The 14,656-nt window shown below is 41.3% G+C and overlaps 1 protein-coding gene across 6 annotated transcripts in view; it reads right to left on the bottom strand.

Annotated features, from left to right (window-relative positions):
• The window catches only part of ERG (ETS transcription factor ERG), a 116,772-nt gene that overhangs the window by 66,394 nt on the left and 35,722 nt on the right, over positions 1-14,656 (bottom strand). For 4 of the 6 annotated variants that reach the window (XM_079974917.1, XM_079974920.1, XM_079974918.1 and 1 more), the window contains exon 2: positions 6,973-7,059. In XM_079974917.1, coding sequence (XP_079831043.1) covers positions 6,973-7,011 — 39 coding nt within the window. In that variant the 5' untranslated portion in view covers positions 7,012-7,059. Of the gene's footprint in view, positions 1-6,972; positions 7,060-7,632; positions 7,712-14,656 lie in introns of all 6 variants that reach the window. The other 2 variants (XM_079974916.1, XM_079974915.1) reach the window with 1 other exon arrangement.

The following is a 14,656-nucleotide window of genomic DNA, read 5'->3' on the forward strand; positions in this document are numbered from 1 at the left end:
TCCTTTTTCTTACTTTTTTTTTGTAAGACTGCACATGTGTTTCTTCCTTTCTGCTCTGAATATGACCAGCCTATGATACAAGGAACATTCATTCAAAGCATGTGGTGAAGATATTGTTAAGTGTCTCTATTCTACCCAAATTATGGGTATCTGAAATTAGAATGAACCAATGCCTCTGGTTATTTCCACAAGAACACATACACTGTGCTAGGCTGGTCATGTTTCATACATCACTTTTATGAATATTAAAATAAAATAAAAAATTACAAGAATATCATTGAGCATGCAAAAATAAATAAATCACAAAGCAAAACAGTCATTACTCCAGCTATCACTAGATGCAGCAGCAACAAGAGTTCCTTGTTCTCCCACAGGATTTGCTTGTAAAGCGTGAGTTTGTCAGGAGATGCGGAACTGTCTCTCTCACTCTGGGTTAGGCTTAGCAACATTACAATGCTTTTGGCCTAGTCACCTGAAGTTTCATGAGGATTAAGAGCTCTGACCAAAATCCATGCAAGACACGGGAATGCAACCTGCTTCCTGCTTCTGAACAATGAAAGTTGGTCAATCAGGCATTACATACTCTCCAACATTCCTCAGGTGAAAATAGGGACATTTCTTACTCTCCCCCAACTGACCCTTCGCAACCCACCCCCAGCAGAGCATTTCTGCCACCGCATGCACCCTCCACGGTCCTAAGAAAACCCCTTAATCCAGATTTTATTTTACTGTGTTCTTTGGTAGATTTACAAAAAGAGAAACACCAATGAATAAATTTTAGAAAGGGGCATGATTGGACATGGACACACAAAGTATTTTTTAAAAATCCAGACTCCTTGTGCTCTGCTCCCCATTTCTTCCTGCCCAGGGTAGCCCTGTCTCTGCCTGAACCTCAGGGCTGGCGCCTCACATGAGACTGTACCTCAGTGGTGGCAGCTTCTCCTGGCCCGCTCTCCAGCAGCCAATATGATATGCCTAAGGGAGGAGTCTGGCAGCAGCAGTCATGGAGAGGCCATGGAAAGGTAATGGGACGCTCTCTTGCAGCCACCACTGCTGCTGCTGCACTCAGGACAACCACCAGTTCATCCTCCTCCCTGTGCTCAGTGGCAGTGGTGAGGGAAATAGGGACATTCCAGGATGAAATCATGAACTGGGGTGGCTTTTGTAATCCAGGACTGTCCCTGAAAAATAGGGACACTTGGAGGGTATGGTGTTACGGAGGATGGGAAGGAATCTGTAATGGCCGCTTCAGTGGAGGTTTGTCCATTGTGGCAACTGGAGCCAATCACCCCCCTGTATCAAGCATTAAAAAAAAAATTTCTTCAGAATCTCAAAGCCGTCTTACCCACAGGCGCTAGGGGTGCAGGGCACCGGGCTTTCAGGGTGACCAGGCCGAGAGTCCGGGGCCCAAGAGTTGAGTCCAGGGAAGAGCCCACCCATCGGTCGGAGTGCCACGGTGGGCTCTTCTGCTACGGCAGGCTCTGAGCCGTGAGTTCAGGGGCGACCGAGCCAGTGAGATGCTGAGGCGACCAGCCGGCTCTGCCCTTCTGCGTGCCTGGGACTGGGTAACCGGGGGGGGGGGGGAATCTTTGCACCCCGGCACCACATATGCTTAAGACAGCCCTGCACATGTTTTAGAATTCATTCATGTTCTCTTCTCTGGCCAACCAGTTCTCTGCACCATTCATCCAATCCTACTCCAAAACTATACCTATGGCAGTGAGGTCCCTCACATGTGTTTCTAAACAGAAAAGTATTGTGACTTGTTGGGCTGCTGTAAAATCAGCTCTGGTAGGAAAGCTTTTACTCCGTTTGTTGTTATGAGGCCTGTTCAGAACAGCAAATTATTGGTTGCAATGTTGGGCAAGCATACGAACTGGCTCACTGAGTGGGAAATGTAAAAACAAAAGCCCATACGAAAATCTAAAATTCCTTCAATCTATAAAAGATGTTTATAGATACAAAAAAAAAAAAAAAAGATAATTTCAGCCACAACTAATTGATGCAACTAAGCAGGGACAAATTCAGAACATCATTTCTTTTCTTTTCTCTTCTTCTTCTTCTTCTTTTTTTTTTTTTTTTTAGAAAAAGACCATTTATAAGGACAGAAAAATCAGAAAGCTTAGCCATTTATTATAGACAGGACAGTGGAAGACATCAAACTTTTGGAATGCATTTCTCTGCAGCTTTCTAAATGGTATGCCAGCACCCATAGTAAAGATGAAACCTAGTGTGGTAGCTCAGCTCCTCCATTCCTGTATAGATAGCAGTGGGAGGCCAGGGAAAGGGATGAGGGGGATGCTCACCAGCCCTGGATATTTAATAGAAATCATTAAAATCTATAAACGAACTCATATCAAATTCAGGGGGAAGATTAAAGTAACATGTTGCCCTTTGAACACATCATTAGCACTGTTCTCCATCTGGCTGCTGGCAATGATTTTTGGATTTGTTCAGAAATCCTGACTTATAAAACAAAGAAAAGGTTCTTTCTCACTTCTTCTTCTTCTTAAATAAAAACCAATGAGTTTTGTACTGGTTTTTTCTCTCTTAATTGACACACAGAGAGAAGAAAGAATGGCATTCAAGAATTTCCTTCTTATAATTTCACTAAAAATTCCATCAATCCACAGAACCGAAAAAAATTAAAAGCAAAATAAATGTGAACGACACACATTTTAACTTGTTTGCTATGATGAAAAATTTGATTGCATAACAATTTCTGCATATTTATGAGCAACCCTGATTTCCCCCCATGTTTCTTATTTCCATAAGTATTCAGAATTAACCATGTCAGTATCAGTCAAGTTTGAGCACATTTTATTTAGCTTAAAAATATGGATATCTAGACCTGGGAGTAAGTGCCATTGAACTCAATGAATAGGGTTAGATACTGCAAACTTTTTATTCTGCTACTCATAAAAGCAAAGAAGACAGCAAATAAAAAAAAAAAGCATATGCTACACAAGTTGTCATATAAAGAAAGTCAGTTTGCCATATGGTGATCCATAACTGATTTTATCTTGGAGAGAAAATAGACCCATAATTAACTTAAAAAAACAGTTTAAAAAAAGTGTGACTTTTAAATAAATCAAAGATAAATGAAGTAGGGCTGAGCTGAAATTTCTTGTAAGGCATTCTTGTGATGAAACCTGAGATTTTTTTTCTTTTTATCATCCTGCAAGAAAAAAGCCACTTTGCTTAATTTTCTCTCAATATTTTTCTAGTGGACACCATTTTCCCCTTCCAATGGCCCAGAATGGCATGAGGTCAGAGGCAGGGGTGTCAGAAACAAAACGATGACCAGGCTGCCCCTTCTGCTCTTTCAAAAGGGTCCAAAAATCAATATTCCAGTGTTCATTCTCAGCAATAAATATTGTGCTTCTGTACTATACATATACAAAACTGACAACGCAAAATATAAATGGTTTATAACTAAAGAAATCACTCAGTTGAGCAGGGCTGGCCTACCCATGAGCTCAGGGGAGACAGTTGCCTCAAGTGGCAGCTCTGGTCTCCAAGAAGCATACCACTCACTGCCACTGCTGCAGCTGCCACTGCCTCTTCTGACACCCACTGACACCCGCTTCTCTCAAGCCTCCTTTTATTCCCCCACCACCTTCAGGGGAGGGGAGGGGAGTTTGGAGGAGAAATGGTGTCAGCAATGGAAGGATGCAGAAGAGGAGGAGGCAGGGGGCTGCAGAGGAGGAGGAAGTGGGGGGCAGCATTTTCTTTTTTGCCTCAAGAGGCAAAACATCCTGGGCCAATCCTGCAACCATACTATTATTTAGCAATCTAACCTACCAAATCTGTTAAAGCCTTCAACAAACTTATTCTGGTGATGAACACACTTGCCATGTTATAAGAACTTAATAATAATAATAATAATAATAATAATAATAATAATAATAAATAATAATAATAATAATAATAATAATAAATAATAATAATAATAATAATAATAATAGTAGTAGTAGTAGTAACAGTAGTACTACTGAGTATCTGGGTCAGAATTCAAAACGAGGAATTAAATATTTTTAATGGCTGGTTGGTAACAAAATACAGTAACTTCTCATATGTTCAATGTTCAACAATATAATGGCTCTTGTAGCTGCTCAAATCTCCCCCTCTCCCTCTCCCCCCCTTGTGTGATTCAAGTTAACATCTAAAGGGGATAGATTTAAAAAAGTTTGCACCAACAACTACTGTGATTTGAAAAATTGCATATTGCTGGGTTTTCCTATCACAGAAGTAGCTAGCCTCTGAGATATTCCAGGAGTCCATAATTTGGTAGAAAACCCATATACACAGTTAATTACAGGAGATAACATTTGACAAAGTTTTATTCAGAGTTCTAATCCATTGAACTTAATAAATATAACTTGGTCCATTAATTTAACTTTGAGTAAATGAAGGTGATTACAACCTAAGGTAATATATATCTTCATTACCCTAGTCCCTCAAACACAATTCTTGAGAATTGTTCATTAAAGCTAAATATCAGAACCTGGCACAATGAATGTTCTCCATCTCCCCTTGTCTTATTACCCACAAACCAAATGGAATCCTTTTGGACTCAAAGCAGCAAAGCACTCTGAATTCCTTGACTTGTCTTCACAGCAAGTCATGGGACAGTTCCATTTCTTAAACTGCCAATACAAGGATCCATTTTACCTGCTGAGAACCAAGCTCATCCAACAACACAATTCTGAACATATTCACTTAGATGTAAGCCCTGTTCAATTCAATGAAATCTGAAATTTCCATGTGCACCTAAGATAACTAGAGTGGTTAAGCAATAGCATTATCACCAAACCAAACCTCCTTTACACAGAAAGCTAAAGGAAGGGTCAAATGATAGAGACTAGCTATATGCTGAGCATTGCTTCTCTCCAAAAGTACCATTAAAAAAAAGTATTTTCCACACCAAATCACTGAAAATAGAACTTGGTACAACTTGCCTTCTTTTTACAAATGAACAACATCACATTGAATTATCATTAGTACAACGTGTTTCTATAGTTACCACTACTTGTTCCTTGTTTTTAATGAACAGTAGAACAAAATAGTCACATGAAAGCCAACATAAACTGCAATTAGAATTGCACTTGCAAAAGGAATAAGGCAAGTTCTGACCTTTCCAAAAACATTTATAGTCTTCTTTCTCATTAAGAAAAGTTTAGGAAATTTTCTGGTTTGGTTACCTTTTTAAGAATGAAGTTCAAAGGAAAAATAGATACGCTAATGGCAAAGCCTTTCCTTTTCTAACAGGCATACAGCTCTTCCATTAAACTGCCTTTGTGTTTGATCCCATACTTTACTAGCAAAATCAAACCCTGTTAAAATGCACATCTTGATTCAGTACAAGCAACCCTAGCTTCATTCAAAAAGCTGTAGTGATACAAGCTCCAAGTAAGTGAATAGGATCTAGCATGCTGGGTGTTTTATAAACACGTGGAAGTACTCGTTTTTTTAAATGCATGTTACATAAAAACACATAGATTTCCACTTTAAAGTGACATCTCCTTTATAGGAGAAGTCATTGTGTTTAGACCTACCAGGGCTATGCACTCATTCAAACATTCAGCACTACAATATCAAAAGAATACAAAGAAGGGAGAAGAAATTCAATTCAATCTGTACTGATGGGCTTCAATCACACTATTACATTTTCACAATATTTCTCTAGTGGTATCTGTAACTTTACAGGCTGTGCCTTATTACACAAGGAAGACACAATGCAGGAATGTGCAGCAAAATGACAATGGAATCATGTTTTATTAGGAAATGCAAAAGCAGGACCTGCAACAAAATGTAGTGCATACCCACCCTTAAGAAAATTCCTATTGTTCATGGCTCCCACCATTTGCCTGATATCAAGTAAGTTGCCTAAAATACAAACCCTTCTGGTGTTTGTGGCAGGAATGCTCAGTGATTTTTCTTTTTCAATTGCAGCCTGGCCTGACCTACATCTTGAACATCTTCTAATTCTCACTCAAATGTGCAAATTCAATCAGTGACTCTAGTAGGCAGTGAAATGGTTTGCAAATATTGTATTCAATCTATAGGGATTAGCAATTTGAATATTATCAAACTAAAGCACAGACAGGAGTTTTCTGTGAGGTTTACTTAACTGATACTCTATCTAAACTTCTGGAACTTCCACACTTTCTGGAAAAAAAGACTTAATAGTTCAAAACACTTGTTAAGGGACAGCTTTGGAAGATAAAACCATGTTAGTTGTGTTCCATGCCTGTTTGTTTTGGGTTGTTTTTGTTTTTTGGTTGTTGTTTTTTAAAAAAGCTCATTCCCCACTTTTGTCTCTTTGTTACAAGCCAGCATGATGGAAGGACTGGAGAATGGTTGGTGTGTGGTGGGACGGAAATGCCCTCCAGACACTAGCATGGCTGTAGACTACCTGGACCACACTGTGGTAGGGCAAGGCTGCATGGATTGCAGGAGTAGCAAGATTGGGGCTGCATGGATCCATCAGCACCTCTAATTTTGCAGCCACCTTTCCCCATCCCACCACCATCCAGATAAGCTGCAGTTGTTGGGAGGCTCCATCACTATTGAAGGGAAATAAATATAGGCATAGCAAGTCCAGAGCTGCCTCAACTTCTCATCTCATTGTACTTTCCCACCTGCGTTAAACTCAAAGAATGCCAAGGCCACCATGAGCAACTTGAGAAAATTAGACACTTTTATGTAGCATAGAGAGCCACTTGGCCTTCTTTGATCTCTCCCTGACACAGTGGGTGGCAAGTTCTAAGGCAGAAGGTCCTAGCTGGCTCCCCGAACAAATTAGATATAGAAGGAACTCTAGTGGTAAGCAGGAAGAGGAGCGGAAGCTGTGTAGTATCTCCCCAATCTCGTTACACTGGCCTTCTCTTGCCATAGCCACTTTTGGATAGACATTTAGCTAATGCATAATCAGCTGTCAAGAGACCTGAAAGCAAACATGAAATTTACCTTGATATGAGCTACTGGATCTGGGACAGTTTGAATCATGTCCTTTAACAGCCAGCATATGTACCAGAAGGTCAGACCCCAAGGCAACTGTAGAGCCAAGAAGATAGAGACGTGTCAGTACAAGATTTTTTTAAAAATATACTTTGTAGAGAAATATAAGACCATTTATAACCCAACTGCTCTACATACATAGAATTATTAAAATCAATATTGATTATATCAATTACATTGGCATGCCATTTACAGAATTCTGAAGCTGCTGGGCTCAATCTTTTCTTTTCTTTTTAATTTATCCATTGATCTAACTCAAGACAATTCATAAATTGTCTGTAGTCATGCCTTGACAACTAACCAGATTCAGCTTATCTGTGCTGTAATGTGTGAAGCAGGGGTACTAGGAGGTAATAGAATAATGAGAAATGGGTATTTCCACCAACACCCAAATGCCAGCTCTCTAAATATTGTGCTAAGCACTTTATAAATTAGAAACAATTATCTTCTTCCAAAGAATAATACAATAATTCATTCACTCATTGGCAGAAAAAACACATTCAGGAGGATCCAAAATACTGTGAAAATCACAGGTGTATGGTTAAGGGGTTCAAGAAACCAAAACCTCCCTCAAGCATTCCCCAGTGTGAAATGATGTCAGTATCCTACCCTCTAGCAATGAGTTGGAGGTACATCATGTTCTTCTTTTACCAGGGAAACACATGGGTGAGATGCAGGCCAATGACAGCTGGGGATGGAGGAGAAATTAAATTCAGTTCATTTAAAGGTGAATCAACCTAATTTGCACTTTCTAAAAGTGAACTGAAACACAGACATCTTTTGAAATTCACTCCTCTTTTGCAATGCAGTTATTCAGCCAACTAATGGATAGAAAAATGTATATACTAGATTAAAGTGTGCATAAAAATGCACATATGGGATCCTTTGGAAGCTGGAGAGGGAAATACATTTAATTAACAACAAGTTTCTATGCATACCCACCCATCCATTCTATCTTCCAAGCAAATAGGAAGCATTGTCAGTGTTAAAGAACACCTTTCTGCCCAGGAAAACACTCAAGAAGAGTGCGAAGAGGACTTGTAAGGGGTAGGCGGGGCCTGGAAGGTGTTCAGGGGGCCAGCCAGGGATGAAGTGTACAGTATCAGAAGCTAAGATGTCTGAGCTTAGTGTGAGGGTGATCAGCTGGTGCTATGGGGAATGATATATTGTTGCTGTCTCTACATACATAGTCCATGTCCTTAAGGTCGAGAGACAATGGAGGGGTGTCCTTAATATCGATCTAGAAGCTGAAGCTGGTGCAGAGCAAATAACAGAAAGACTCACGGGTAATGACTTATTAAAAGAATTGCACTGACTGCCAATATGCTACCTGGCAAAGTTGAAGTTTTTCTTACTAATTTACAAAGCCCTAAACAACTTGGTGAGGGACACGGGTGGCTCTGTGGGTTAAACCACAGAGCCTAGGGCTTGCAGATCAGAAGGTCGGCGGTTCGAATCTCTGCGACGGGGTGAGCTCCCGTTGCCCAGTCCCAGCTCCTGCCAACCTAGCAGTGCGAAAGCACATCAAAAAGTGTGCTTACCGGCGGGAAGGTAAGCGGTGTTTCTGTGTGCTGCTCTGATTCGCCAGAAGTGGCTTAGTCATGCTGGCTACATGACCTGGAAGCTGTACGCTGGCTCCCTTGGCCAATAAAGCGAGATGAGCGCTGCAACCCCAGAGTTGGCCACGACTGGACCTAATGGTCAGGGGTCCCTTTACAAACAACTTGGTACCAAGACCCCTAAGAGATCACCTTCTCCCCATAGATGGATTCAATTACTGGGATTGTCAGATGAGACCTTCCTGGTGGTTCCACAGATTCATTTGGTTGCTAGTTGGAGCACAGCTTTTACTGCCATGGCTCCTATTCTATAGACTATTCTGCCTCCCTAAACTTGGTAAGCATTTTTGTATTTTCAGTGTTTTCAGCCTGCTTAAACCTTTTTTTTGTTGTTGTTTACATTTTGGCTATGGTTGCCACTGACACTTGAGTATCCTGTTGGACCTATTTTACTGTATCATGTATTGTATTTTTTTATTTCATATATACTGCTTTGAGATTTTTCTAAATATTATCCTGTTTGTAAACATTCTAAATAAAATAATAAACCAAGCATTTTATTGTGACAAAGTCTTATATCTTTAAAGAATTCTCTTTTACTTAAGAGACCCAAACCTAATCCCAAAGAATAAAGGAAACACAGTTTTTAAGACCTAGACAATCATTCACTGTGCAGGCAAAAATCCCGCTTATATGACCACTGGTTCTTTGGGTATATAAAATTTCACACAAAAAATGTGATCTTACTTTTCTAATGATTGATTGCTTCACAAATTAGCCAAATTTATTTTTTAACTGCAAAATCTTTTCTGGATTTAAACAACATTATCCATTGTTCTTTTCTTGCAGAGTGATTATTTTTAGCTCTTTAAATGTCATACATTAAAATATTAGAGTTTATGAATTGGAAAATGCCAGACTTGACAGATGATGCCAAAACGCTGCTGAAAGAGGAGCTAGGCACACTTCTGTGTGGTTTTTATTTCACTTTCTTGGTTGTGTGGAACATTTTTATAGCCACTGGAAAAAATGTGACAATGTGACAAAGAAAATCCTAATAATGAACAATTGCTTATTTTTGTCATCAGACTATGTGCAAATATTGCCGCAGATGAATAATGCACACTATTATTAGGTACATATAATTAATTTTCTAAATATCTTTTTTTTAAAAATCAACTCAGTTAATAAGAAATTCATTCCTACCTTTATTACTATAAATAACCATGTCCCTACAAACCTGTCTTAGCCTAATGAAAGTTGCTGAGCTTCCTGAAACTTTGCCTAGGTCACCTGGAAAACATGTGTTTGATGAGTTTTAATAGTTTCAGTGGGGTAAGCTGTATGCCTGAGTCCCTTCTAATTCCTGGATCCAACAAAGGTTCAATTGCTGGCATAGCTAGAAAAGTTTCCTGGTAATGACCCCCTAAATACAGGCTGTAAGTTAACAAAGGAAATGGCTCTATGGCAGAAGCCAAATGGGTGGGAGCCCCACTCCCTCAACAGTTAGTTAGTTCGAAAGAACAAAGGCAAGAGTTGAGGTGTTTGAGCTATAAGTAGAAGGAGGAGGAGGCAGGCTGAGAAGCCAGAGAGACAGAGTCATGCCTGATCTTTGCTTGAATCCAAGACTGTGGCTGTGGGAGAAGCAAGACCTCCTTGGGTTGTTAATGCTGTGAGCCCCTCCACTGTAGACTCAGGTTTTATATGTGTAAATAAACCACATACCATAAAGACACCACAGTCTCCACTGTCCCTCATTCTGAGAAACCAAACCCTGGGTGAGCACCTGCAACCCCTGGAATATCTCACCATTCGGAGACTGGGGTAGTGTTTAACAATATGTTTATATGATTGCTCTAATAGCCTGCTCCTATAAGCTGCTATGACAACAACCAGTAGGATCAAATATTAGAATCACATGGCCAAACTACACAGAACCTGGGAGATAATAGCTAGACCTCTCAACCTATTCAAAATGAAGAGGAAAAACGCTGAAAAGCGTACATACACAGGGATCAAACGGGACCAAAACAATGATGCTGTCGCAATAGGAGAAGAGGGCTGTTTTACCTTTTCTTCCCACATTATTTTCCTGACTGAAACCTCTGCTCTGCAAACTGCTAAAGCCCGGCTATGTTGAATGGGCAGGTCCATTTACCATTCCATCAAGAGGGTTAATTGCCACCTTTGTATAAGGAGTGGGTGGCTGAAAAAATGGTGTGTACGGAAAGGATTAGACATCTCCCCCCACACATTAGGGAGCCTCAGATAAGTCCTTCTAGAATAAATGAAACACATGAAACAACACAACTGATGGTCTGCACCCAGAGTCCCACTGAAACTGGTACTCATCTGACTCAGACTTTGCCATTACACAAACCCCCAGGAACTCAGATATATTATATGTGCTCTTGATAGAATGCCAGAAATTCCCTGGGCCAGATTATTATTGGCTTTCTTAACTTCACAGTCATAAAATACATAATTTGTGGCTGTAAATGGACTAATTTGTCATAAATTGGCATATTATGCAAACCTAAACAAGGGTACTTTGCATGAAATAGTTTCTGTCTCAAACACAATAAGCCATATGAGCCTAAAAATGAGTGCTTATTTCATGGTCTACCTATCTACACTTTCTGTTCTCTCATCATACGCAACCAAAAACGAAAAGAAAAAAAGGTTGGGGCAGAAGGTGCCCACTAGGAGGAAAATATTCTGAAAAACCTCAAGTATTGCCAGTACTATGACATCAACCCTGGCTTCAGACACAATTGAGCATGCCCACCCCTGTGAGAGGGAGGCAGCTGGATGAGTAACAGTGGTTGCTATGTTAACCAGTGAACACTGAAAGAAAATCAATAGAGAAGCTATTGGAAGTGACAGTTGGTGCTGCAAGCTGCTGAAAATCTCTCTGAAAATCTCAGAGATCTTCAGAGCCTGCATAAAAGGGAAAGCGGGAGTTATTGGAAACTTCTGCAAACAGGTTTGAAATCACTACAAAGGGAACAACTGAAACAATTTTCAGGTGGAGCAACAGTGGTACCTCTGAACAGCACACTGGTTTGCATCCTAAGGTGAGTTAAGGAAGTTCACCAAAGGAAAACATATCATCCCTTCCTTCCCAATACAACTACCTGATTCTCCAAAAAGCTCCTCTGGAGGGTCAGTGGGCCTGCCTGGACAATGTGAGATGGAATATGGAGACTAGAAGCCAGAGTCAACAATTTAGGCAGAGCTTTCACATCAATCAGGGAAGGGAACTGTTGGTCCTGCAAAGATCAGAGGAGACTGGGAGACTTCTATAGTCACAGCCATCAGCCTGGTTGTCAGTTGGGTATACTACCTCCAGTTGGTTTGTTGCTTACATATGTCTCATCTCCTCCTCCTGAGAAGACCTGTCCTCCCAACATAGACCCTGTTTATAGCACATTCATCCTGTGAAATTCGGTCCACTTGTGCTTTTGTCCCTGAGACCCAGACAGCAATGGAGAGAATCAGGGATCAAGGAATGGCTCAGGATACAGTTATTGGGGGGCCAGGGAAGGCATCTCTGAGATGGGGCTCTTAGGACTGGGTTTGGACTGGCTCTGTGTCTTCAGTGGAGACAGAGAACTGTAGGAGGCAATCTTCTTGAGGTCTTCTCTCCAGGTCTGGGTGACTAGGATCCTAAGAGGAAGGCATAATTACTCAAAATTGGGCTTGACTCCTTGAATACATTAAGTAAGCTCGTGGAAGAAGTGTTCCCACCCTCCTTCCACCAACCCATCACCATGCCTAATCCCACATAGTTCACATAGGGTCCCTCCAACCACCACCCCAGTGTAGCTTTTCAGAGGTCATGGGGGTTTGCATGGTGGAGAAGGAGATGAAAAATCTTTCCTTCCAAGACCTTCCTTAAGCAGAGGTGCTATCAAAACAAAACTGGGTAGTTTTGTTTTACAGATACACTGTATGGTCATATTTTGCTTCTAGAAAAATAAAAAAGATAATGATGATCCAGGAACTAGTGCTGGGACATTTTCTTGGACTCAAAAGAAACTGTTTATTTTAATTGGCTAATTTTTATTTTTTAAAAAGATCTGTGAGACCTGCATCCAGAATATGCAAGCAAAGATCTTAGCCTTTAGGAGGTTAAGTTGGAATCACATTAGACTCAAAGTTTTCTAACAGTTTTCTAACAGCCACAGAGAAATTTGTAGGCCTAAATTCCAGTCTTCCTCAAATTAGCCGTCCTACTATTAGCAATCAGATCTTTTCAACCATGTTAAGAGCTTGATGTTAAGACTTCAGAACAAATAATCAGTTTTCCAAAAGGGGCAAACTATCAGCACAATCCTATGCATGTTTACTCAGAAATTTAAAAAAACTAGAGAGAAGACAGCCATAATGCATACAACACTAAGTGGATCCCTGTTCCTGCCTGTCAGGAATACAAAGATCTGTTCCACGTAAAGGAAATGACCTAGGTCTAACTCTCACAACTAGCAGGTGACATGGCAAATCTGGCCGATAGTATTTCAGACTACAGCGGGAGTTAACATAACTGAAAGCATTCATATACAAATTCAGCTATTATTAGCATGGAAAGTTTATGACAATTCAGCTTGGAGAACAAAAGTAATACTGTACAATTTTGTTCCCATCCTTTAAAGCACACCTGGGCCTGCAAATAGACATGCAAGTACTAAATGAGCAATACTAGTCCCTTGTTTTAAGAGGGATGGGCATGGGCTTCAGCTACCTCTATCAAGTGATTGCAGTGGCGTAGCGTGGGGGGTGCAGGGGGGGCCAGCCGCACCGGGCGCAACATTTGGGGGGGGCGCTCGCACTCGCAGCTCTCTGCCCCTACCTGGCCCACTCACTCTCTCCCACTGCAGTGCTGGCTGTGCGAATCCGATCTGACCTGCCAGGTCGCTGCCCACTGTGGAGGGGGAGGGTGCCAGGCGTGTGTTGCGGTGCGGAGAGAGAGCGAGGGAGGGACTATCTGGGGGAGGGACAGTGCAGCGGCCACCCAGCGCAGCGCTGAGCGCGGGAGAGAACCACACCCTACCAGCCCAGGCAGCAGCAAGAAGAAGCTGACAGCGGCGGCAGGTTAGGGGTTAGGGGCGCAAATTACTTGCCTTGCCCCGGGTGCTAACAACCCACGCTACGCCGCTGAGTGATTGTATTATTTATATCAAAAGATGGGACTACTAAGAAAAGGGGTGGGACTTCTGGTAGAAAGGTGATGGGACACCTGTTACTTTTTAGGCTGTGGAATAGTAGTACCTCTATTTTTAGAATCATAGAACTGTACAGTTGGAAGGGGTCCCTAGTCCAATCCCCTGCACTACAGGCATCTCTTGCCCAATGTGAGGCTCGAACCCATGACCCTGAGATCAAGAGTCTCATGCTCTACCAACTGAACCATGAGTCGTGATCCATAATCTTCTACTGTTGATGGTAAAGGTACTAGCTACCTGATCTGTGCCATGCTTGTCATTCGTTCATAAGAGGATGCACGTACACAGAAGCCTATTTCCTCACGCTAACTGGATGGAGGGGTGGGAGTGAGATTCAGATGGCCCAAAAATGCAAGTTGATAAATTGCCTTATTAGGAAATGCTCTCTTCATCAGTGAAGTCACCTGGGCCTCTAGTGACAGCCATGCATCTAGGAGCACCCCCAAACTATGTACCTGCTCCTTCAGATGGAGCGCAATCTCATCCAGAGTTGGTACACAACCCAATCTTCAGACTTGGGCACCATCCATCCCTGGGGTCTCCATCTTGTTACTCACTGTTTATTAGCCCTCATCTAGACCATGTCTGCATCTAGACATTGTCTTAGGACATACTAAACCTCTTGGGGATATCTACATAAACAGTGAACTAAATACTGAATCATCTGAAAAGGAGAGAGTAAAGCATTTTACAATATCTGTGAATAGTGACAATCCTTGCTCCTTCAAAAATCGTTAGTACACTTTTCAGGTAGGTGATAGAGAATTGCCACTCAGTAGTATTCTCATTTATGTATGTGAATGAATACAGCTACGCAACCTTGCCGTGCTCCTACAGATTCACTGAATG

Source organism: Podarcis cretensis (genome assembly GCF_951804945.1).
Source record: "Podarcis cretensis genome assembly, chromosome: 4".
In the NCBI taxonomy this organism is placed as follows: Eukaryota; Metazoa; Chordata; class Lepidosauria; order Squamata; family Lacertidae; genus Podarcis; species Podarcis cretensis.